The sequence below is a fragment of the Hemiscyllium ocellatum genome, chromosome 23 (assembly GCF_020745735.1).
Source record: "Hemiscyllium ocellatum isolate sHemOce1 chromosome 23, sHemOce1.pat.X.cur, whole genome shotgun sequence".
Lineage (NCBI taxonomy): Eukaryota > Metazoa > Chordata > Chondrichthyes > Orectolobiformes > Hemiscylliidae > Hemiscyllium > Hemiscyllium ocellatum.
Window position 1 is genome coordinate 4897861 of NC_083423.1, and position 26556 is coordinate 4924416.

Here is a 26556-nt window from a genome sequence, read left to right on the forward strand (position 1 = left end):
CTTCTTAAAGTGAATGAACAGAAAATCACAGACTTCTTGGGTGTTATTTCCTGCCACACACTCCTAATACGCACCAAGAGGGAATAATCCAGTGCCACATTAGTGAGATTGCTATTCGGGATTTAATGAGCAGAAATATCTCCAAACAACGATGACTGAATGAAAATTCTGAAGCATTTGTTGTACACTGAGTGACGTTCTTAATGTCAAAAATCACAGAAATCTCAACAGTGTTCAGGAAAGAGAATTTTCAATTACATTTCCATCCTCTATTTTAAAGAGAAAAGCAATGCTGATCACAGGTTCATTCTGTCTAAACAATTCAAAATAGAAAACAGTGTTTGTTATTTGAATTTAAACACATTCCTGGCATGCCTTCTGTAAAGTGTTGACAGTTTAATCTTTAGTTTCCTGGAAAATCTTTTGGTAACACTCAGCCTGCTCCCTGTGGACCTGCCTGTGGAATGCTGGTGATTGTGGTTGTAACATATCCTCTGGTCACAAGGTCAAAGTTCCTTCCAATTAAGGTTAGGTTTGAAGTCTAAACTCTCATTGGTATGGAGTGATGGTGCCAATGTCACTGCCTTCATAACTCATCCAGAGGTACAGATTAATTCTCTGGGAATGTGGGTTCAAATCCCGCCACAGTGAGTGTGCTTAAATTAGAATCACAGAATCCCTCTAGGAGGCCATTTGGTCCATCACGTAAACACCAACCCTTCAAAACAGCATTCCACCCACCTAATCCCCCTCCATTATATTCTTACTATGATTGATCCACCCTAACCTGCACATCCCTGGACACTATAGGGAAATTTAGCATGGCCAATCCACCCTGACCTGCACATCCGTGGGCACTATAGGGCAATTTAGTATGGCCAATCCACACTGACCTGCACATCCGTGGGCACTATAGGGCAATTTAGCATGGCCAATCCACCCTGACCTGCACATCCGTGGGCTCTATGGGACAATTTAGCATGGCCCATCAACCCTATTGCATACCTTTGGACTGTGGGAGGAAACCAGAGCACCCAAAGGAAGGCAATGGGGAGGATGTGCAAACGCCATATGCCTAAGGTTAGAATCGAAGCTGCGACTCTGGCGCTGTGAGGCAGCAGTGCTCACCATTGAGCCACCATGCCACCCAGAAGAAACTGTGTTTAATTCCTGTTTTACTCTGGGTCACTTGATCACAAGCAGCCAGTGAGAGTGGATGCAGTCCGTCCTCCAGTCAATGTGGATCCTGTACCTGTTCCTTCTCTTCATTCTGATCACAACGATCCCACCATGACATAATGTGACCAGAGAGGGAGAGTCTCACACTTTCAGAACAAACGCCTGAAGGTTGAATCGAACCTGGGACCCTGGTGCTGTGAGGCAGCAATGCTAACCACTGAGCCACCGTACCGCCCAGAATCCCTACAGTGTGGAAACAGGCTATTCGGCCCAACAAGTCTACACCCACCCTCCGAAGAGTAACCCACCCAGACCCATTTCCCTATCCTATTACTCTCTCTTTACCCCTGACTAATGCACCTAACCTACAAATCTCTGAACACTGTGGGCAATGTTCATGGCTAATTCTCCTAACCTGCACATCTTTGGATTGTGGGAGGAAGCCCACGCAGACATGGGGAGAATGTGCAAACTCCACACAGTCACCTGAGACAGAAATCGAATCCAGGTCCCTGGTGCTGTGAGGCAGCAGTGCTAACCACTGAGCCACCGTGCCGCACAGGTTAAGTTAGTTCCAGTTAATAATCAAACGTAACACTAATTAAAGTAATAATGACCAGGCCAACCTGCAGGTTTCTCCTTCCCCATTTGGACAAAGTCAGAAGTTACATGACACCAGGTTATAGTTATTTGTAATCACAAGATTTTGGAGTGTAGCGCCTTCATCAGGTGCAGTGCACTCCAAAAGCTTGTGATTTCACATAATCCTGTTGGATTATAACCGAGTGTCGCATGATGCCTGACTTTGTCCACCACAGTCCAACACCGTCACCTCCATGTCATGGCTTCCTCAGCTGGCACCTGGCATTTTGATGAGCCACAGGAGGTCATTATTATCAGAGTGAAACCAATTGGAAATGAGCTACTCATCTGCCCGATATGGTCAGTGTCTGAAATCCTCTTGAAATCTTGTCAGGCTGTGAAAATCTCAAGTATATTTAATGGACTTATTCCCAAAGTCACTTCATTTCACAACTGAGTAAAGACCTCACATCAATGCATTTCAGTCATATGTCGAGTGGATGGTTTTCTCGTTGGGCATAGATAACAGGCTTCGGGGTATCAATGCTGGAGAAATGTAACAGATACAATCCAGGGAAGTTATTTGGGTGGAACTGAGAAATAAGAAAGTGATGATCACATTATTGGGATTGTATTATAGACCACCTAATAGTCAGAGGGAAATTGAGAAACAAACTTGTAAGGAGATCTCGGCTATCTGTAAGAATAATAGGGTAGTTATGGTTGGGGATTTTAACTTTCCAAACATAGACTGGGACTGCCATAGTGTTAAAGGTTTAGATGGAGAGGAATTTCTTAAGTGCATACAAGACAATTTTCTGATTCAGTATGTGGATGTACCTACTAGAGAAGGTGCAAACTTTGACCTACTCTTGGGAAATAAGGCAGGGCACGTGACAGAGGTGTCAGTGGGGGAGCACTTAGGGGCCAGCGAAATAATTCTATTAGATTTAAAACGGTGATGGAAAAGGATAGACCAGGTCTAAAAGTTAAAGTTCTAAATTGGAGAAAGGCCAATGTTGATGTATTAGGCAAGAACTTTCGAAAGCTGATTGGGGGCAGATGTTCGCAGGTAAAGGGATGGCTGGAAAATGGGAAGCCTTCAGAAATGAGATAACGAGAATCCAGAGAAAGTATATTCCTGTTAGGGTAGATATAGATTTTGCTGGATGACTTAAAAAACTGAGTGTTTGGTTAAGAAAAAGAAGGAAGCATGTGTCAGGTATAGACAGGATAGATCAAGTGAATCCTTAGAAGAGTGTAAAGGAAGTAGGAGTATACTTAAGAGGGAAATCAGGAGGGCAAAAAGGGGACATGAGATAGCTTTGGCCGATAGAATGAAAAGGTTGCCCCTTAGGTCCCTTTGAACTCTTTCCCGTCTCACTGTAAACCTATGCCTCTAGTTTTGGGCTCCAACACTCCGCAAAAGACACTCCAGGGACAAGAACCCCAGCCTATCCAGTCCCTCCCTGTAGCTCAGATCCTCCAACCCTGGCAACATCCTTGTAAATCTTTTCTGAACCCTTTCAAGTTTCACAACATTTTTCCGATAGGAAGGAGACCAGAATTGCACGCAATATTCCAACAGTGGCCTAACCAATGTCCTGTACAGCCACAACATGACCTCCCAACTCCTGTACTCAATACTCTGACCAATAAAGGAAAGCATACCAAACACCTTCTTCACTATCCTATCTACCTGTGACTCCATTTTCAAGGAGCTATGAACCTAAGGACGAGTTTTCAAAAAAGCATCTTGAGTGATTCAGTTGGTTGTTTACATTGGGAATTTGCATAATATATGTTTGCAGGGGCACTTTTAATTTTAAATGCTGACATAAAAGCATGAGCAAAAACTGACAGCGAGTTAAAATTCTTAATAGGGAGTGAACACAGGAATTTTAATAAGATATGGACTGTGTGCTGAATCAGAATCTCTTTATTTATTGCAACTCCCTTCCTGGTCCTTAAACTGTAACATTCAGTGTCAACACCTCTTCTTTCTTATTTGATCTGCCCAACTTTCTTTGCTATGCTTTTCAACAACAGACATTTATATAACCATTTTAATGTAGGAAAACTTCCCAAAGCACTGCACAGGAACACCATAAAACAATGAAATCGAACCATTTAGGGATACGTTAGATCAGGTAACTAAAAACTTGAGGAAAGAAGGAGATTTAGAAGCACCCCCTACACAAAGGTTCCAAAGAAGGGTCACTGGACCCGGAACGTTAACTTTGCTTTCCCTCCACGGATGCTGCTAGATTTGCTGAGCTTCTCCAGGACTTTCTGCTTTTGTTCCCAAAGACGGGTTATGAGGGGGATAGGTTTAGGAGGAGTTCCAGAGCTTTGTCAACTGTCTCTGGATTCAGGGAGGATGAGGGCTGAGGTTCCCGTGTTTCTCCCAAGGGTCTTTATTTGTCTAAAACAGCCGACAGATCTTTCAGGAAACCAGGCAGTGGCACCAGAGACCAGGCTTTACTTCATTGTCTTTTCTTATCTGCCTAGTCATTAAAAGGCAAAGTCAAAAATCACCCAACACCAGGTTATAGTCATTTTTAACTTTGTTCACTCCAGTCCAGCATCAGTACCTCAACATCATCATTAAGGCATTTAGACTCAACACACCACACAGCTCAATGTACAAGCTGTTGCCATTTTTGTAGGAAAGTAACAACTTCCACCTGACCATTAATATCACTGCCACCAGGCTTCAGGGCTTTTGTTTGTCCTTCCCTAGGACCCTGACCATTGGAGGAAACAGAAACAGGCTGGGTGACTGAAAGGAAAGCCGCTAATGGTGGGGTCAGTAAAACTGAGGATCCTAATGCAGTCAGACGACAGTGTTGTGGAGTTGAGGGAGATGACTGGGATGGAGAGGAGTGAGGCCATCGCGGTGTTTGAAACTGAGAATGAGAACTTTAGAATTGCTTAATTGCTTAATTAGGAGCCATTGTAGGTCAGCTAGCACAAGGACGTTAGGGGGAAAGGAATTTAGTGTCAGTTAGAATATGGGAAGCAAATACCCTCAGGTCTAGAAAATGCATATTGATTTTATGCAAAAGACAAGTTGAATGAGTGAGCAGTTACATGGATAACTTAATAATGAGGATATCCACTTTGGTGGCAAAAGCAAGATTGACATATGGAGAGAGACTGGATTGGTTAGGACTGGATTCACTGGCGTCTAGAAGGTGGATGGTGATCTCATCAATGTTCCCGATGACCAGGGACTCCAGAACCAGGAGTCATGAAAAACAAACACAAATAAAAGAATAATCCTTTACCGTGCTCAAGTCTCTCGGACTTCTTGGTAACGTATTTCCCATTCAGTCTCTGAAGGTGAACTGGCTTCATAACAGTGTCAGGGAGATTTCCAATCAGTATTTTATCTGGAATGGGTGGGGGTGTTTGTAGGGAGTGAGAGACCTCCTCAAGAAATGAAAATGGAGTTTACATAATTAGTGGAATTCTGCGTCATTTAGGTTTATCACTTGTTTTAATTCTCTGTTTTGAAATGTTTCATTTCTGATGATAAAATTGCTGAGTTAACAGGCTCTGTTTTCCCACCAGCTGTGGCACCTTGGCGTCAGGACCAGCGTCGGGGTTATGGGTCTCCTCTTAATGACAGTGAGCCTAGCTCAGCCATTATACCCAGGAGGCCTCCTATTGGTCCAGCTCCGAGCTCACTCTCCCAGTCAGGATGGTGGGCAGCTCTCATCTGAGGACAGCTTCAGTATCCCCATTGGGAGAGGCAGGCACTGCGGAGGGAGATAGGAGACCTTGGAGAGGTTTATGATATTTAAAATTCTGCATTGCCCACGTTAGATTGGCCCATTGGGTGAGGATTGGTGGGATCTGCCTTTCCTACCCATACCCCACCCTGTGTCGCAGCCTCCATGATTAGCAGAGGGTTACCACGTTGCTGGGAAAATACAGGCAACCCCATATATTGGCCCTTTATAAGGGTTTTAAACATGTTAGCCAGCTGCCCCAACCCTTTGCCCCATTGCAGCATGAAACCATTTGTCACTCAGGTGGCACTGGTAGGAGAGAGTGGGGACCCAGCACATCTCCTCATTATCCCAATGCCCCCACTTCCCCACCTGTAGTCCCACCACACAATTAAATCACAGTTACAAATATCACCAAACAATTGCCCCCACATCAGGAAAAACATGGAAATCAAACCCAATGACATTTGGATGAGGGATATGTTCTCCAGAATGTTCCTCCCGGATTGTAAATCTAGCACGCTAAATGTAGAAGTGTCTGCTTTCTGGCTGCTGTGATGTTCTGTTTCTCGGGTCAAAGATATTGCTGGTTTGGCTCCTAAATATACTAACATTGTCTCCCCTTCTCCCTCCAGGGCTCACTTCAGCTGGCTACAGTTGGATCGCAGAGTGTTAGAGCATGACTTCCCGAAAAAGTCAGGACCGGTTGTGCTGTACTTCTGTGTGAAGTAAGTTCCCTCAGATTTTCCCTGTGATTATGACTGACCAGGCTGTGTGGCACACGCGGAGCAGACATTGTGAATATCTCTTGTTCGATTCGTTGATGATCCACTGACTGTTCCCTTCAGGAAGCATCACGCTCGGTTCAGAGGTCATGTTTGTTTGCATTCCTCAAACCCAGCTTGTTGTTGGGGGGTGGGTCAGGTCATTAAACAGAAGATTTGTTTTCTCTCAGAGGGGAATTAGGGAAGGAGTTATTGGGATGCAGGGGAACAGAGAAAGGTTGAGGAAACCAGGCAGCATATGGACAACACAGTGGGCCAATGGCCTCTTTGTGTACCTCGGAGGATGAGGGAGTGGTATTAGGATTGTCATTGGACTGTAATCTAGCTCCACAGGGTAAAGTTCTGGGGCATGGGTTCAATTCCCACCAAGGGTGAAGAATGAATTCAGTATAAAAACCAGCCTAATGGTGACCTTATATTCACCATCGTAAAACGTCATCTGGATTACTAATGTCCTTCGGGGAAGGAAATCTGCTATCCTTACCTTTTTGGCCTACATGTGACTCCAGATCCACAGCCATGTAGCTGACCCTTAACTGCCCTCTTAGCAATTAGGAATGGGCAATAAATGCTGACCGGCCAGTGATACCCATATCCCATAAACAAATCAAAAATGTGGGCATCAACTTATCCATATCAGGTCCCATTGTCTGAAAGTGCTGAGGAAATATGTCTGGAAGTGACTAAATTCAGATTACAAGACTTTGCTCATGATATTGGCTACAAATGTACCTTCATTTTATTGTTCAGATGCTGTGTACTTCTATGACAAATCTGTATTGGCATCACCTAAAGGGATTTGTCAGTTCAAATAAAAGCACTTAAATGCGAGACTAACCAAACTACATGGTTGATTTTCTTGCCTAACCCAGTTAGTACCTTTGTTTAAGTGGTCACTGTGTGTCCTTTGAAGATGAACAGGTTACAGTTGATTGACATTGCCCTGCCCTGTGGACATTAAAGGGGCAGTTTGTCCAATTCCTATTTCTGGCTGGAACCCTAGCTCACCGACCACATACATTTGAGAATTCTGTGCGGTTCAGTTTAATTGGAAATGCATGGGGAATGAACCAAACAAAACCAGGCCTTGCTGGAAATAGTCAGCAATCCAGGCAGCACCTGTGGAGAGAGAGGAAGGTCTTTAATGGGTCAGGTTTTCAATGTGGTATCAGGAATCCAGCACCTGGGTCCTTACTCCATGTCCAAATTACTTTTGAATTGTTACAACTCAACTGGAAGGCTACACCGATAATTAGGTAAAAACAATGACTGCAGATGCTGGAAACCAGATTCTGGATCAGTGGTGCTGGAAGAGCACAGCAGTTCAGGCAGCATCCAAAGTGCAGCGAAATCGACGTTTCGGGCAAAAGCTCTTCATCAGAAATAATTACACCGATAATTAGGCCCTGCTGTTCCAAAAATATATAAAATCTCAGTTAGACCACTATGACTGGCAGACTGCTATTCAACACAAAAAAAATTCACAAGTTTCGTCAGTCACAGAAGATAACTTATTTTTTTGAATATGCTAAACTTTAACAAGAGACAGAAAAAAGAAGTACAATGCAACTTTATCTACACCCCTTTAAAATACCCAAACACACACACACTCACACACTCATTCAGCAGGACAGAATTGAACATTACCACCAAACTATTCTCTAAAAATAGATGAAGTCAAACCTATTTATTTTCCCTGTAATTGGTTGAAAACTGCAATATAATCACCTTCTAACCTTCTAAGAGGTTCAGGGGTGAGGCGAGTGGTTTGTTTTATCTCTCTTCATGAACTAAGAGGCCCAAGGACAGGGATCAGAGCAGCAACTCCCCGGGTCACATCTTCCCTTTCCCTTCAATTCCAAGATGCTGCCGTCACTGGCTGGAGCAGCACTCCAGTTTCCCTGGAGAAGGTGGTGAGCTACCTCCACTCTCCCTGTTGGTTGTAAAGAGGACTTTGCAGGGTGGATAGGGCATTATGTGCTGTTAGTGCTCTTTCTAATGTTGGGTCATCTGTCCAGCCTCACATCTTGAATCAGTCACCATAGCAGTTGAATACAACTGAGTGCTTTGTTCAACTCTTTCCAACTCAACCACGTTTGGTCTAGAGTCACAAACCAGGGGAGCGTGACAGATCATGACAAGAGTGAACCCAGTGCATTTTTTAACAACAGCCAGAAATGGTTTCATGGTCTCTATGAGGTTAGCTTTCTTTCATTCATATTTATTAATTGGATTTCAATTTCATTAGCTGCCCTGCTGGGATTTGAACCCATGTCCACAGGGATGTACGTCTGAGGCTCTGGAAAGCTCTGATCAGATAAGATTTGGAGTGCTATGCACAGTTTTGGGCCCCATATCTCAGGAAGGATGTACTGGCCCTGGAGTGTGTTCAGAGAAGATTCACGAGAATGGTCCCAGGAAAGAACAGCTTAACATATGAGGAACGTTTAAGGACACTGGGTCTGTACTCAATGGTGTTTAGAAGGATGAGGGGGAATCTAATTGAAACTTACAAAAAACTGAATGGCCTGGGCAGAGTGGATGTTGGGCAGGTGAGACTAGGACCCGAGGGCACAGCCTTAGAGTAAAGGGAAGGCCTTTTAGAACGGAGATAAGGAGAAATCCTTTCAGCCAGAGAGCAGGGAATCTGTGTAATTCGCTGCCACAGAAGGCTGTGGAGGCCGGGGCATTGAGTATATTTAAGGAGGAGAGAGATAGGTTCCTGATTGTCGAGGGGACCAAAGGGAGAAAGCGGGAGAATGGGGTGAGAAACTTATGAGCCATGATTGAATGGTGGAGCAGACCTGATGGGCTGAATGGCCTTATTTCTGTTCCTATGTCAATGGTCTTATATATTAGCCTCTGGAGGAATGATTATACCATTAGATCACCAAGTCCCCATGACCTACAGCTTCATTAACAGCCTCTCAAGCTGCAAGGCTCCAACTTGTCCATCCGGTTTTGAGGGTTCACCCAAGGTCGTTAATGGGACGGTGAGCCTGACACTGCACAATCGAAAGATGCGCACACCCTTTAAAGATAACTGATACACCCCACAATAGGATTCAGGAACTGGAAACAGTCCTGACTTCAGTTTCCCACTGTGGGAGGGCAAGTTCAGATCTCGCAGGGACCAGGCACCCAGCACCATGTGTCTGCTCAGTCAGTTTTCATTCAGCTTTGCAAACTGCTTTAGATCAAAGGAACCAGCCCTCACTTTCAAATCTGGCATGACCTATCGAAACCAGAGGTAATCCCAATTGTCTTAGCAATGAAATGCATTGGAGGTGCCAGTGCTGGACTGGAGTGGACAAGGTCAGAGCTCACACGACACCAGGTTATAGTCCAATAGGTTTATTTGAAACCGCACGACTTCTCCTGATGAAGGGGCAGTGCTCTGAAAGCTTGTGATTTCAAATAAGCCTGTTGGACTATAACCTGGTGTCATGTGACTTCTGACTTTGAAATGCATGACATTGCTAGATTTGGTTTGTTTTACCAAACATCTCATTCACAGTCCCTTTAATCCCAGTCAGGGTCATTGTAGACCTCATGGACAGGGGCAGCAGAGAATCATGACTTTGTACTGTAAAGCTTCAAAAAACATCTCGCCTGCATGAAGAACGTTTAACTTGTCTGCCTCATGCTAGTGTATTCTACGCTCTGTTCGCGATTGTGTAGCATACATGAACAATGGATTGCACCCATGAAGAAGCAAATGCTGCCTTCACTGGTTATTTAAGAAGATGAGAAATAACACATCTGACTTGTATTTGTGGTTTCTGAAATTAGCCCAGATCCTTGATTTATATTCCTGCTGGAGTGTTAGTCTTGAATGTTATAATGCTTGCTTCAATGCTGAGGATTTACACTTGTATCCAAATATTTATAGCTGTTTCTTCAGTCTGGCTGCTGGAGGCTTTAGAATGATGATAACAATCTGGGCGCTGCTGCAATATTGAGGATGGAAAACCTTCCTCAGAGAAAGAGCTTGTCAAATTTGGCGTTGATCTTTAAAAATAACAATGTTGACTTGTATGTATACAAAACCTTTAACCGAGTCAGACCTCCCAAGCCGCCCTGTAGTGACATTATCAAGAAAAGCTGGTCACAAAGCCACACATTTTGTTATTCACCCACGGGACATGAACGTTAACGGCTGGGTCAGCATTTATTGCTTGTGCCTAGTTGCCCATCAGAAGGTGGGGGTGAAATACGAGGAGAAAGTGAGGACTACAGGTGCTGGAGATCAGAGTCGAAGAGTGTGGTGCTGGAAAAGCACAGCAGGTCAGGCAGCATCCGAGGAGCAGGAGAGTCGACATTTTGTGCATAAGCTCTGGTGGTGAAGCACTGCAGTGTAATTGACCCACAGTCCTCTCAGGAAGGGAATTCCAGGATTTTGATCCAGTGAAGGAACAGCAAGATGTATCCAAGTCACAATGATGATTAGCAGGTTTGTGGATCTGGTGCTCACGAAATAGGCTGCTTTGTCCTGAGATGGAGCACCTTAAAGGGGGGAGGAGAGTCCGAGAGGCAAAAGGGTTTGGGGAGGGACATTGACAGATTCAGATCCAGACAGCTGAAGGCTTGGCCACCAACAACAAAAGCGGGGTTATTGAAGAGATTGGAATTGGAGGAGTGCAGAGATCTCAGGGGGTTTGAAAGTGGGAGGAGATTACAGAGATGAAGCATAAACTATATCTTAGAATTGACTTAAGAAATAGTGCAGTATGCACAGTTGCTGGGCTCTGTTGCTTGTTCACATGCAAGGTTGCCCTTGCTTTTCTTCATCTGGAAGAGAAAGTGAGGACTGCAGATGCTGGAGATCAGAGCTGAAAATGTGTTGCTGGAAAAACAGCAGATCAGGCAGCATCCAAGGAACAGGAGAGTCGACGTTTCGGGCATAAGCCCTTCTTCAGGAATGAGGAAAGTGTGTCCAGCAGGCTAAAATAAAAGGTAGGGAGGAGGGACTTAGGGGAGGGGCGTTGGAGATGCAATAGGTGGAAGGAGGTCAAGGTGAGGGTGATAGGCCGGAGTGGGGTGGGGGTGGAGAGGTCAGGAAGAAGATTGCAGGTTAGGAAGGTGGTGCTGAGTTCGAGGGTTGGGACTGAGACAAGGTGGGGGGAGGGGAAATGAGAAAACTGGAGAAATCTGAGTTCATCCCTTGTGGTTGAAGGGTTCCTAGGCGGAAGATGAGGCGCTCTTCCTCCAACCGTTGTGTTGCTATGGTCTGGCGATGGAGGAGTCCAAGGACCTGCATGTCCTTGGTGGAGTGGGAGGGGGAGTTAAAGTGTTGAGCCACAGGGTGGTTGGATTGATTGGTCCGGGTGTCCCAGAGGTGTTCTCTGAAACGTTCCAGAAGTAGGCAGCACGTCTCCCCAATATAGAGGAGGCCACATCGGGTGCAGCGGATGCAATAGATGATGTGTGTGGAGGTGCAGGTGAATTTCTGACGGATATGGAAGGATCCTTTGGGGCCTTGGAGAGAAGTGAGGGAGGAGGTGTGGGCGCAAGTTTTGCATTTCTTGCGGTTGCAGGGGAAGGTGCCGGGAGTGGAGGTTGGGTTGGTGAAAGCCCTCAGACAGCAGAATGGAGCGTCTGCCATTTGAGGGGGAGAGGGATGCTACCTTGGTTGCCTCGTTTGGATTGTTCTTCCCCTTTCTTTCACCTGGTTTCCTGTCATACTCCAGTCTGATGCAGTCCTGTACTCCAGCTCATGGTGTTCCCTTGCTACTTGCTCTGGCACCCATTCCATGGCAGCTGGAATATTGTTTGGGAACTCACCCCACGCTGAGGGGTGACCTTATGGAGGTTTAGAAAATCATGAGGGGCATGGATACGGTAAATAGACAAGGGCTTTCCCTGGGGTGGGGGAGTCCAGAACTAGAGGGCGTAGGTTTAGGGTGAGAGGGGAAAGATATAAAGGGGACCTAAGGGGCAACATTTTCACTCAGAGGGTGGTACATGTATGGAATGAGCTGCCAGAGGAAGTGGTGGAGGCTGGTACAATTACAGCATTAAAAGTCATCTGGATGGGTATATGAATAGGAAGGGTTTAGAGGGATATGGGCCGGGTGCTGACAAATGGGATTAGATTAGGTTGGTATGCCTGGCCTGCATGGACAGGTTGGACCGAAGGGTCTGTTTCTGTGCTGTACATCTCTATGACTCTAAGATGCTTCTGGTATGAAATCCACAGTAATCAGGAGAAACAGTCTCATCGGATTAACGCTTTTGATTTATTCCAATATTAAGATTTTCTGCAGCTTATTCTGGAATTAATTGTAAATACCAGTGAGAAATGCCAGTTATTGTGGTCTTTAGATTACTTGGCAAACAACAGAATAATAACATTCATAATTGTTTTCATAACAATATTAGCTTTTATAAAATTGCAGCTATGTAGCATTTTTCCCAACCACCAATCACCTCGAAGAGTTTAAAGTGCTGTTGAAGTACAGCCATTGTTGTCATATTGAAACAGAGCCGCCAATTTGCACACAGGCAGCTCCCACAAACAGAACTGTGACCAAATGAACAAATATTCTGTTCTGTGTACAAAAATAAAACAAGGAACTGTGGATGCTGGAGATCTAAAACAGAAACATAAAGTGCCAGAGAAACTCAGCAGGTCTGGTAGCATCTGTGGAGAGAGAAGCAGAGTTAACGTTTTGGTCTGGTGACTCTTCAACAGAACTGGTTCTGACCCAACATTAACGCTGCTTTCTCTCTCACAGATGCTGTCAGGTCTCCCGAGTTTCTGCTGCACTTTCTGTTTTTGTTACTGTTTTGTGATGTTTATTGAGGAATGAATATAGGCCAGTACACCAGGGATGACTTGTGTTCTTTTGAACATAAATGCAAGTATGCAAATGATGGCATTGTTGATATTCCAAACTGCATTTTAATTTACAAGGTAGACCAGGGATAATTTATTGTCAGTAAATAGGTGAGACAAGAATATTGGAGAACAATGTAGATATTTAAATCTGCAAAAATAGAAAGTCCCAGCTAAATAAACTTCCATACTGCTGTCTGCATTGTACAAGCCCCAAAGGCCTTAAAATATGAGTCACATCAAATCTTCCCCCAGTGGAATTACAAAGGATTATGTATTGCAATTAACTGTAGGCCTCTAAGCAAGATGATCTGTCGAAATTTGATCCCTGCCATAAAAAATAACCTTTTAAAACGGTTTGATTTGTCAGACCTGAATTGAATTTGTTGGAAGCTGTCTCATTTTATTTCTTTTAAATGTTTATGTAATCAATTAATCACTGCCGGTCACTCTAATCAGACACAGTTTCACAAAATTGTTGCTAAATCGAAGCTGAGTATCAGAAACTCCTCTCTGGCCGACCGGTCTTTTTCAGGCTCGGGTATCTTCAAATTCAGGTTCCATGATTTGCTCGCTGCAATCTAACTAAATTCCTCAACTATATTTTGTATGAAACTGCCTAAGTCGCCCTAAGATTCTCTATTTTTTACCTTTATATAGCACCTTTCATGACTACACAATGTCTCAAAGCACTACAAAGCTAACTGAGTCCTCTGTGCTGTGTAGTCGCTGGTATAATAGAACATAGAAAAGTACAGCACAGAACAGGCCCTTTGGCCCACGATGTTGTGCCGAGGTTTAATCCTAATGTAAAATATAGTAATTTAACCTACACACCCCTCACCTCACTGCTATCCATGTACATGTCCAGCAGTCGCTTAAATGTCCCCAATGACTCTGCTTCCACCACCACCGCTGGCAACACATTCCATACATTCACAACTCTCTGCGTAAAGAACCTACCTCTGACGGCTCCTTTATATCTTCCTCCTAATATCTTCAAACTATGACTCCTCCTACCAGTCAACCCTGCCCTGGGGAAAAGTCTCTGGTTAGTGACTCTATCTATGCCTCTCATTATTTTGTACACCTCGATCAGGTCTCCTCTCTTCCTCCTTCTCTCCAGAGAGAAAAGTCCGAGCTTATTCAACCTTTCTTCATAAGGCAAGCCCTCCAGGCCAGGCAGCATCCTGGTAAACCTTCTTTGCACCCTCCCCAAAGCCTCTGTATCTTTCCTATAGTAGGGCGACCAGAACTGGACACAATATTCCAAGTGATATCTGATGCACAGCTGCCAATTTGTACACAGCAAACTCCCAGAAGCAGCAATTTGATCATGACCAAATAGTCTAATTTTCATCCTGTTAGTTCAGGGAAACAATGCACCTTAGACAGCAGAGGAAACTCCTCTGATCATGTTCAAAGGAGATCTGTTACCTCCAGCTGTGAGAGTAAATGTAGCTTTGGTTTACTGTCTCATCTGAAAGGCGGCACTCTGACAGTGCTGGGCTCCCTCAATACCGTATTGGAATGTTACCTTCAAGCACCTGTGCTGGAATGGGACATCCCTCCTGCCTTAAGAGAAAGACCGCTACCCATAGCTAACAGCCAATTAAAATTAACTTAAAAAATAATTGTTTATAAAGAAAACTTACGATAAGTAACAAATTACAAATGTGACACAATTACACAAAACTAGTGCAATACTTCACCAGTCGATCCAATTTACAATGTAATGCCTACATCATAGGAACTAAATTTACACACTGACCTAGGGGCTGGTTAAATTGTTCAGCAGTGGTTTTCCTTGTGAAAGGACAGTTTGTTTAACGTTCCATTCAGCGCTTTCCAGAACGCTGGCCATTGCTTTCAGAGACTGCTGAGTGAGATTCTGGACCGGTTTTTACCAGAATGGTCTACAGACAGAAATCTGTCACAAAAACAGGCTACAAACCAGCAGTCACTTCAAAGAACCACTTGCTAGTGATTAGAGCCTCGTTGCTTCAACAGTGTGGATATGGTTGGAGTGGAAATCAGTCCAGATCCTGGTGTAATTGCCCTGGACAGTGCTGTTCCCTCCTCTCCTGCACTCTGATCTCTGGAGGATTGATAAATTGCTTGTTGGAGCCTGTAAATGTCAATGCATTGCCATTTAATGAGCAGTTCACACATGATCCGAATATACGGCTTCAATGAATCATCTCCATCTCAGGACATCGCCTCCTTTCTTGTATTTTACTTTTGTTCTTGGGCTTTATTTGCGCTTGGAGAAGGTTGATTTTTTTTTGCTGTGTCCAGCCACCTCGGGTGATGTTGGGTGCAAGGGCAATTTGCCCCTTCTCCTCAGTGCCTGCAGGTCCTATTACTGTCACCCTCCCCCAAGTGCCTTGATCAAGTGGCCATTCACTGGGTGTGAGTGCTAGCCCCTGAACCCAATCCCAGCCCATTCCCTGCATCACTCTGCATTGTTACCCTCCTGAATCCAAAATGACTGTAATGCCTCTCCATCCCCTACTGTCACCATGACAAGTATCTTCCTTTTTTCATCTTATCAGTGTCTAATCACTGATGTTGAAAAGTTGGCAGTGACTCTGTCCTCCCTGGGATGGGAGGTACAGCTGTAATGATTGTAATGAGGTCAGCAGGGTAGACCTCATAGAATATGAGTTCGCTGACCTCCACTGTTAATGGGGTCCAATCAGGGAGCCCTGGCTGACAGATATAAACAGGAGTGTCTTCCCCCTCCAACTCTATTTTGATTTAATCCCTGCCCTCCCCTTCACTGTTTGATCACACAGCATTGCCCTTTGATGTGAAGGGCACTGCTTGTCACTGGCCACTCAGGTGTTTTCCTGTCTTCCTGGTGGTGGAAACTGAGTAAAGAGTTGTACACCTTGTGTCTCTCACTGTGTCTCACACCTGCACACACACAACATGGGGGCTAGGGAAAAAAATAAGCACTACCGCCGTTAGGTGGTAGAGTGGGGAAAAAAATTTTTTAAAAGTAGGAAAAAAGAAAAAACTAAACAGGGAGTGTCAAAGGTTCTGCTCACTCTGAGAGCTGGCTCTGAGGGAGCTGAGTCAGTGTCAAGGACTTTTAAATAAAGAGTGACTTGGTGATGGGATACCAGACTCTGTGAAGTTATTTCACTAGCTGTATCATTAAGGGTGCACGGTCAGAAGTGTGGCCTTTTGGTCCATCAAGTCTGTGTTGGCTGTTTCCTGGAAGGGAGAGTTGAGAACTGAGATGCTGTTTGAAATCAACATCTTTAATAATAGGATCAAAAACAGAGAAGGTACTTTTCCAACTGGCAGCTGTTGAGTATAATGTTCCCAAAGACTGGGGAGTCCAGAAGCAGGGGTCACGGTCTAAAGGTAGGTCATTTTGGACTGAGATGGGGAGAAATGTCTTCACCAGAGAATGGGGGGCCTGTGGGATTCACTGCCACAGGAAGCAACTGAGGCCAAAACATGAAGGCGTTAGATATAGTTCTTCGGGCTAGAGGGATCGAAGGGTATGGGGAGAAAGTGGGAATAGGGGATTGAGTTGGAGGATCAGCTATAATCATGTTGAAACGTGGAACAGGCTCAAAGGGCCGAATGGCCTACTCCTGTTCTGATTTTCTGTGTTTCCATAATTTCTGTTTGGAAGATATTGGTTACAAACTGAACTCTTACAATTGGAAACCTAAGAAAAAACAGTGACAGGTCACATCTAAAAATCGGAACTGTTGTGTTTTTTTAGGTAAATGCTTGTATATTGACACTTAAGCAAAATCCACAATAATTCATGTCAGAAACTAAGAAACTGGTTATAATAATCTAACTTCTGTTTTCTGACACTACTGACAGCACATACACAGAACAAATGGTGTCACAATGGGTAATGTACTCACAGAGTCCCTGCATGTGGAAACAGGCCCTTCAGCCCAACAAGTCCACACTGCAGGGCCTGTTTCCATACTGTAGGCATTCTATGATTCTATTACCCACTGAAGAGTTACCCACTCAGACCCATTCCCTCCCCCTATTATTCCACATTTACCCCTGACTAATGCATCTAACCTCTACATCCCTGAACAAAATGGGCAATTTAGCATGGCCAATTCATCTATCCTGTACATCTTCAGATTGTGGGAGGAAACCGGAGCACCCGGAGAAACCCACGCAGACACAGTGAGAATGTGCAAACTCCACACAGACAGCTACTCAAGGTTGGATTCGAACCGGGTCCCTGGTGCTATGAGGTAGCTAACTACTGAACCATCATGCCACCATTGATAGTAATAGCATTGTGGCAACGGGTGGGGGTGAGATGGCATAGCAGGACAGGGGAATGCAACAGGTTATTCTAGCAATTATTTCATTGCCACCATTTTGGTTTTGAATGCCACCATTTTGTTTTACTGACGAACCATTTCAGAACCAGCCCCGAGTGCAGCCTTTCAAACGAAAGCCCTGGCGCATTCCCCGTGGTGTCAGCAAAGTCAGCAAGGACTTCTCTTCCTTTTATTACAGTGCGGAGGTCGAACCCCTCTGTTAATTAAACTAAATACTCAGAAAAGCTCGCCTCCCCTCATCATCTGTTAAAATGTGAGTGACAGAAAACTCCCAAATTCCACTATTTAAAGAAAAATAACAGTTTATTTTCTTAATAGTGAATACTAAACAATAACTATTCACAAATGCAAGCCCCCCCCCCACCCCCCCACAAACTTTCCTTAACTACTTACTGTCTGTGTGGAGTTTGCACAAAATCCCTGTGTGGATTTCCTCCGGGTGCTCCGGTTTCCTCCACAGGAAGAAGATGTACAGGTTAGGTGATTTGGTCATGCTAAATTGCCCGTAGTGTTGAGGGATGTGTAGGTTATGTGCATTAGTCAGGAGTAAAGGGGAATGGTAGGTTACTGTTTGGAGGATTGATATGAACTTGTGGGCCAAATGGCCTGTTTCCACATTATAGGATTCTATAGTGATTTATGACCCCATTACAGTAACCACAGTGTAAGATAAAATATGTAAGAGGAAGTATTTGGTGTTTGTGGTGAAAAGATGGCCAATGATCATGGATGATCTTAATCTGTGTATAAACTAGAAAAATCTGTTTGGTGATAGAAGCTTTGATGGGGACATCATTGAAAGCTGTCAGGAATAGCAGGTCCAGGAACCAACCAGAGAGCAGATTATACCAGACCTCAAACTCTGTAATGTGACAGAATCCATTAATAACCCCAGAGTTAGGGTACCTCTGGGTATTAGTGATCACAATACGATTGAATTGTACATCCAGTTTGAAAGAAAGAAGTGTGGGTCAAAGACAAGTGTTTTAAACTTTAAAAAAGAGCATTTATATTGGCATGAAAGCTGGCCTAGCTGAAATGAACCGAGGTATTGGGCTCAAAGATAGATCAGGAGGGATGCAGTGGCAGATTTGTAAAGAGATATCTGAGAATCGCTAAAAATAAGCACTTTCCTAATAAAGAAAATAAAGGTCAAGGGTAGGAGCCAGCTGTGCTTCATCAAACGAGTTAGGGAAAGTTTCAAACTTGTAAAAAAAGAATAAACTTTGCAAAGATCAGTGACAGGTTCAAGTGATATCAACCAGAATAAATCAATACGAGTGTGAAAGGAAGATTCCCGGGAATGTGAAAACATGGAGAAAGAAACTACAGGTATTTAAAAAGGAAAGGAGTGAATAAGGTGAGTGTTGGTCTTCTAGTGAGTGAGAACAAGCAGTTAGTTGTGCTCAAGGAGTGAGTAAGTGGCTTAGAGGAGATCTGAGAAAACATTTTGTTTCACCCAGAAATATAGAACATGCTGCTGGGAGGGTGTTGGAGGCAGGTACTCTCATAACATTTACAAAACATCTGGATGAACAATTAAGATGCCAGGGCACAGAATGTTATGGACCTAGTGCAGGTCAATGGGACTTGGAGTTTTGTGTTTGTGGGTCAGCCTAGACATGATGGTCCAAAGGGCCTGTTTCTATACTGTATTGTTCTATGACTCTAAATGGCAGATGTAATGAATTGATACTTTGCTGCTGTCATCACCATCTCACTAAAAATGTCCCAGTAGTTAGTTGTAAATCATGATGTTGTAGGAAGGGAGGAATTTGGTGAAATAATAATCACTAAAGAAGGATTACTGATCAAATGGGTGGAGCTGTGTTTGATTGCAGAGTTTGAGTTTTTCACTTTTACAGGAAGAATAAAAAACATAGGATATTATTCAAACAGTGGCTTATGAGTGGTAGGTGCATTTTCCAAAATGTGTTCAATTCTGGAAAGGTTCTGTCAGACTGGGACATAGCAGATATAACCCTGTATTCAAGAAGGGAGACTTCAGTCCAGTTATCTTGATGCCCGTGGTGAGGAATATACAAGAGTTAGCATGGTTTCGTGAAAGGGAAGTTGTGTTTCACTGACTTATGGGAGTGCCTGAAGGAGTAACATGAGCTGGATAAAGGACAGGTTGCTGATGTGCTATACCTGGATTTCCAGGTGGCATTTGACAAGAGTGGTCATTGTACAATGCAGGGGCTCATGTTGTATTGGCAGGGTAACTGAAGATTGGCTGGTATAAATAAATGTTTCTCAGAGATATATAAGTGGGGTCTGCAGGGGTCTGTGCTGGCCGTTAACATTTTATGATTTATATCAAAGATTTAGGTACAAGGATCGAAGGTACAGTGGCAATATTTGCACAAAGAGAGTGAGGAAGGTTGGTTGTGAAGGTGCTATGAGGAGACAGTGAGGACTGCAGATGCTGGAGATCAGAGCTGAAAATGTGTTGCTGGAAAAGCGCAGCAGGTCAGTCAACATCCAAGGAACAGGAGATTTAACGTTTCGGGCATAAGCCCTTCAGGAATGTGAAGGTACTATACCAGTGATGCAGACGGGTATAACTAGAGGAGGAGCTTCGTGTCAGAAAATGTGAAGCTGTTCATTTTGACAAAAAGAATAAAAAGTGGAGTATTACTTAAACAGAGAATTACTGTAGAACTCCATCAAGCAGAGGAATCCAGGTGATCTAATACGTGAGTTATTAAAACTCAATACATAGGTACGTCTCGTGATTAAGAAGGCGAGAGGAATATTGAACAGAAAAGCAAGGAGAAACAAAAACTGTAAAAGCTAAGCAGGGCTGGCATTACCTGCGAAGAGAAATCAGAGTTAATGTTTCGGGTCCAGTGACCCTTCCTCAGACCTGATAGTATCTTGGAAAATGTCGGTTCATACGCAGGAGATAGGGGAGGGGGAGGGCGTTTTTGTTTCTGATTTATCGCATCGACAATTGTTTTGGTTTTTAGAAATATTATGCTGCAGTTATATGAGGGCCTGGGGCGACCACTCTGTGCAGTCTGGGTCTCCTTACTTAAATGAGGAAGTAAGTACATTGGAGGTGGTTCAGAGGAGGTTTGTCACAGTGATCCCTTGGAATGAGCAGCTTGTTTAATGAGGAAATGCTGGACACATTAGGCTTGCTTGCACTGGAGTTTAGAATAGTGAGAGTTGATTTTGTCAAAGTTTATGAAATCCTGAAATGTCTTGACAAGGCGGATGTTAAAATTATGGTGTGCCTTGTGGTTGAGTCTAGAATTGGGGATGTTTTGAAATTAGGTGTTGCTCTTCTAGGGCAGAGTTGAGGGCAGACTGAATGGCCTACTTCTGTTACAACACCTTCTGACCTCCTGGGTAATATTACTGTCACATACACAGCGAAATGTACACACTGCAACAGAATGTTACGAGCCTTAGAGTGACCACTAGCTTTAAAAAGATGTTTGAATTTCTAGTGACTTATTGAAAGGATCACTTAACAAAATTTACATTTTAAGACATTTCATACAACAAATAATCTAAAAGCAAACATTGACCAAACTCTACTTAGTAGGTGATTTATATTTTTACTGACAGGAATTATCTCGGATTTAGTATTGTAACAGAATCCAAAATCCCACACAATGGTTATTCTTTATTCTTTCATTAAATTGACACTTTCTTGTCCCAGAACCAGTCCAAAGGTATTCTCACATTTTAATGGTTTCCTCCCTTTCCCTTTCCCAGCTCAGTGTAAACCCAGAACTGATTTTCACAATGAAGGTTACCTTATGATTTGGAGATGCCGGTGTTGGACTGGGGTGGACAAAGTTAAAAATCACCCAACACCAGCACACTAGCTTTCAGAGCACTGCTCCTTCATCACAACCACCTGATAAAGGAGCAGCGCTCAGAAAGCTAGTGCTTCCAATTAAACCTGTTGGACCATAACCTGATGTTGTGTGATTTTTAAGGTTACTTTAGAGATGTTGCTCGCTAACCAAGGTTAGGTAAATCTTTCCGTCTCATTTAAATCCTCACAAATACATTTCTTCAATCTGAGTGTGAGCTCTGACTCACAATCTGCCTGATGGTCAAAGAGACTGACCACCTCTATCTTTCCGTACTCTCACTGTGTCTCAGATTTTGTGGATACACTGAGTTCTCTAAATTTCAGTAGTATCTCAGAAAGCCCTGCAAACCAATGTTGCAGTAGCTTTCAAGGCAAAAGGTGGAAAATTATAGGCTGATTAGCCGAACCTCGGTTGCAGGTAAAATTCTAGAATCCATCACTAACGATGAGATTTCTAAATTCTTGGAAGTGCAGGGTCAGATTAAAACAAGTCAGCGTGGATTTAGTAAGGGGAGGTAGTGCCTGACAAACCTGTTAGAAGTCTTTGAAGAGAAAACAAGTAGGTTAGACCAGGGAAACTCAGTGGATGTCATCTATCTAGACTTCCAAAAGGCCTTTGATAAGGTGCCTCACGGGAGGCTGCTGAGTAAGGTGTTCGAGGAGAGCTACTGGGATGAATTGAGGATTGGCTGTCTGACAGAAGGCAGAGTAGGGGTAAAAGCTTCTTTTTCGAATGGCAGCTGGTGACAAGTGGGGTCCCGCAGGGTTCAGTGTTGGGGCCGCAGCTATTCACATGATATATTAATGATCTGGATGAAGGGACTGGGGGTATTCTGGTGAAGTTCGCCAATGATAGGAAGTTAGGGGAACAGGCAGGTAGTACTGAGGAGGTGGGGAGGCTGCAGAAAGATGTAGACAGTTTAAGGGAGTGGTCCAGGAAATGGCTGATGAAGTTCAATGGGAGCAAATGCAAGGTCTTGCACTTTGGAAAAAAAAATACAGGCATAGACTATTTTCTAAACTATGAGAAAATTCATCAAGCCAAAGTACAAAGGGATCTGGGAGTGCTAGTGTAGGATTCTCGAAAGGTCAACTTGACTTAGTCCTTGACTAAGAAAGCAAAGATAATGTTGTCACTTATCTCAAGAGGGTTGGAATATAAAAGCAGCAATGTGCTACAGAGACTTTATAAAGCTCTGGTTAGGCCCCATTTGGAGTACTGTGTCCAGTTTTGGTCCCCACACCTCAGGAAGGACATACTGGCACTGGAACGTGTCCAGCGGAGATTCACACGGATGATCCCTAGAATGGTAGGTCTAACATACGATAAACAGCTGAGGATCCTGGGATTGTATTCATTAGAGTTTAGAATGTTAAGGGGAAGACTAATAGAAACTTACAAGATAATGCATGGCTTAGAAAGGGTGGACGCTGGGAAGTTGTTTCCGTCAGGCGAGGAGACTAGGTCCTGTGGGCACAGCCTTAGAATTAGAGGGGGTCAATTTAGAACAGAAATTAGACATTTCTTCAGCCAGAGAGTGGTGAGCCTGTGGAATTCATTGCCAAGGAGAGCATGGAGGCCGGGATGTTAAATGTCTTCAAGGCAGAGATTGATAAATTCTTGATCTCGCAAGGAATATAGGGAGAGTGCGGGTAAGTGGCGTTGAAATGCCCATCAGCCATAATTGAATGGCAGAGTGGACTCAATGGGCTGAATGGCCTTACTTCTACTCCTATGTCTTATGGTCTTATGGCTTGCTGTGTATACTTCACTTTCACACCTCATCCCCATGGCAGTGTGAATGACATGATCCTTTTATCCAGGTAGAAATACTAATTATCTATCCTCTAGACCCTCAAATCCAATCAGTCTTGGAATTAAATAGACATCTTAAAGTATAACTGTTTACAACACCTGACATGTCTAAGTGAGACTTGATGACCATCAGTTCATCAGCAGAATCCAAAGTCCCACACAACGGTTATTCTTTATTCTTTCATTGTCAACAACCTACACCTTCCCAGTAAAATAACCTCGCCAGCCCCTTTAAGTGTTAACAGTCAGTTTGGAATAAAAGGTTAACTATACCTTGACTCTAAGACTTACCTCTGAACATGGTCTTTGATGAGAAAGTTGGACCTGAACCTAGGGATCCAGAGATGTCCTCTGTTACCATCCGTTGTAGATTGCTCTGTTCTCTAAAGCCTCTTAATGTTGACTTACTGAACTTTAGGCCTGAACTCAAGTCATCCAAACGTCACATGAGACAGAATTCGGAACAGGTCACGTAACTCCTTTCATTCTTCCATTATTTCCAAAATTAAAGAGGCAATCTGAAAACACAACATTCTTTCCAACTTTACATTTACAAGAACAGATATTCGTGCACACAGTCAGTGTCACTCCGACTTACACAGAGCAACAGCAGACACACGCAGACACACACTTTACACACACGTGCACAAACACCGAGACGCATAGGCACACATGCACACACACATAGGTACACACTCACAAGCACACATTAATACACACACAGACACAAAGGGACATGCATATCTACACAAATACACATACAAAGACACACATACACAGCAATACTTTCAGTCATGTAACACACAGAGCAAAGCAAATATACCCAGCATTATTCACCCACACAGGGTAAGAAGGACATATTCATGCACATGCAACACTTGGAAAATGCAGAACCGAGCAGATGTACACAGACAGCAAAAGAAACACACATACCTAAAATGTCAGAGAATGATAGTGGGCTGATGTTTATCTGACCATGAGGTATCTCAGGTTAATTACCCCAGCGCTATTTTTAGCAAACTTTCTACAATTTCTGCCTGTCCCCAGTGATAAGAAGTTATTGGACAGATCGGTTAAAAATAGCACAAGTGTGGATTTGAAATTGGAGAGGGAGGGGAAGTTTTTAAGCATCATCATTGAGCTCCTGATGTTGCTGTCTGGCTGAGTATGAATATCAGTGACACGGTTTCCATTCGGGGTTGGGACCAGTGTGCACTGGCCAGGTTTGACTCTCTGATGAATTTGTTCAGTCAACAGTCACTGAAATGTGTAACCATGATAACATAGACAAACATAACACATTTCCCATGACAAACGGCTCTGTCCTTAATGGACGGACTGAAATGAGAGATTGGCCACAGCGTAAACCACGCTGGATTCAGCTTTTGCTGAACTGCCTCAGGTCATAAACAGAGATGATGGGTTTCAGAACCGGACTGAGTGCAATAATCAATCTCGTTCAAAATTTATTACATAAACACACTTAGCAAGTTGGGCCCTTGAAAGAATAGCAGGGCGTCACAACGATCCCTCACTGTAGCCCTGAAGAGTGATGATAGTTTCAGAGAAGCTGCTCCACAAATTTTACAGAATACATCTTCATTTTGAGCAGAGAATATGCCAAATGCCTGATTAAGCACTAACAGTAGACATCCACACGTCTTTGTCATTTCCTTTTGGCTTTGCTTTGATAAATCATGCTGGCAGGATTTATTGTATTTGATCTTTACAAGAGCTGCTGACTCCTCTCCCTCTGAACGAAGTCACTCCTGAGTGAGTTCTGGGGAAATGATCCAATTACAGTAAATCAGAATCCGGAGATAAACATTCTTGTCTGTATTATCACCATGTCCCTGTTTAAACAACAAAACCCAGGAGAAGACTGCAAAAGAAACACAAACTCAATCAAAGTCAAGTGACTTTGAAAGCAAGTAAATTGTAAAATGAAGCGGGAATCTCAAAGGTTCACGATATTCAACTTCCAATGATCAAATATTCATTGCTGTAGGATTTTCATTCGGAGCACAGACCCCAACATTCCCCAACACTCCACAACATTCCCCAACATTCCCCAACACTCCCCAACATTCCCCAACACGCCACAACATTCCCCAACACGCCACAACATTCCCCAACATTCCTACAGGCCCCAACATTCCCCAACAGGCCCCAACACTCCACAACATTCCCCAACACTCCCCAACATTCCCCAACATTCCTACAGGCCCCAACATTCCCCAACACGCCACAACATTCCCCAACACGCCACAACATTCCCCAACATTCCTACAGGCCCCAACATTCCCCAACACGCCACAACATTCCCCAACATTCCCCAACACGCCACAACATTCCCCAACATTCCCACAGGCCCCAACATTCCCCAACACGCCACAACGTTCCCCAACATTCCCACAGGCCCCAACATTCCCCAACATGCCCCAACATTCCCACAGGCCCCAACATTCCCCAACATTCCCACAGGCTACAACATTCTCCAACATTCCCGCTCCCTGGGAGCTAACTCACCGTCTGGCCAGATCCATGCTTCACAACGTTCTCGCATTCTGACAATCACTTGCACCAACATTTCACAATCCGCAACTTGGTTTTCACATCAGCTCGTGATAACACCCCCTCCCTATCTCTGTTACCCCACACCAGCTCCTACACCCCTCCCCATCTCTGTAACCCCCTCCAGCCCCTACACGCCCTCCCTATCTCTGTAACACCCTCCAGCCCCTACACCCCCTCCCTATCTCTGTAACACCCTCCGGCCCCTACACCCCCTCCCTATTTCTGTAACTCTCTTCAGCCCCTACACCCCCTCCCTATCTCCATAACCGCCTCCAACCCCTATACCCCCTCCCTATCTCTGTAATCTCCTCCCTATTTCTGTAACCCCCACCAGCCCATACACCCCTCCCTATCTCTGTAACTCCCTCCAGCCCCTACACCCTCTCCCTATCTCTGTAACCCCCTCCAGCCCCTACCCCCTCCCTAACTCTGTTACCTCCTTCAGCCCCTACCCCCTCCCTATCTCTGTTACCTCCTTCAGCCCCTACCCCCTCCCTATCTCTGTAATCCCCTCCAGCCCCTATACCTCTCCCTATCTCTGTTACCTCCTCCAGTCCCTACCCCTGTCCCTATCTGTTTAGCCCCTCCCTCCCTCTGTAACCCCCTCCCTATCTCTATAACCCCCTCCAGACCCTACACCCCCTCCCTCTCTCTGTACCTCCCTCCTCTCTCTGTAATACCCTCTGGTTTATCCTGTATTCCTGTGCTCCTCCAGCTTTCGAATGCCCAATTATAATCCCCCTGACGTTGGTTACCATGCCAACAGTTGTCAAGGCCCTACTGGCAGGAATTCCCTCCTTACAATCTCCAACTGTCCTTGTTTTGGACACCTTTTATAACCGACCTCTTTGACCAATCTGCCTTGCT

At 44.2% G+C, this 26556-nt stretch overlaps 1 protein-coding gene across 4 annotated transcripts in view; it reads left to right on the top strand.

Annotated features, from left to right (window-relative positions):
• frmd4a (FERM domain containing 4A) overlaps positions 1-26556 on the top strand; it is a 397798-nt gene that overhangs the window by 179078 nt on the left and 192164 nt on the right. For all 4 annotated transcript variants that reach the window (XM_060842610.1, XM_060842608.1, XM_060842609.1 and 1 more), the window contains exon 4: positions 6134-6226. In XM_060842610.1, coding sequence (XP_060698593.1) covers positions 6134-6226 — 93 coding nt within the window. The remainder of the gene's footprint in view (positions 1-6133; positions 6227-26556) is intronic.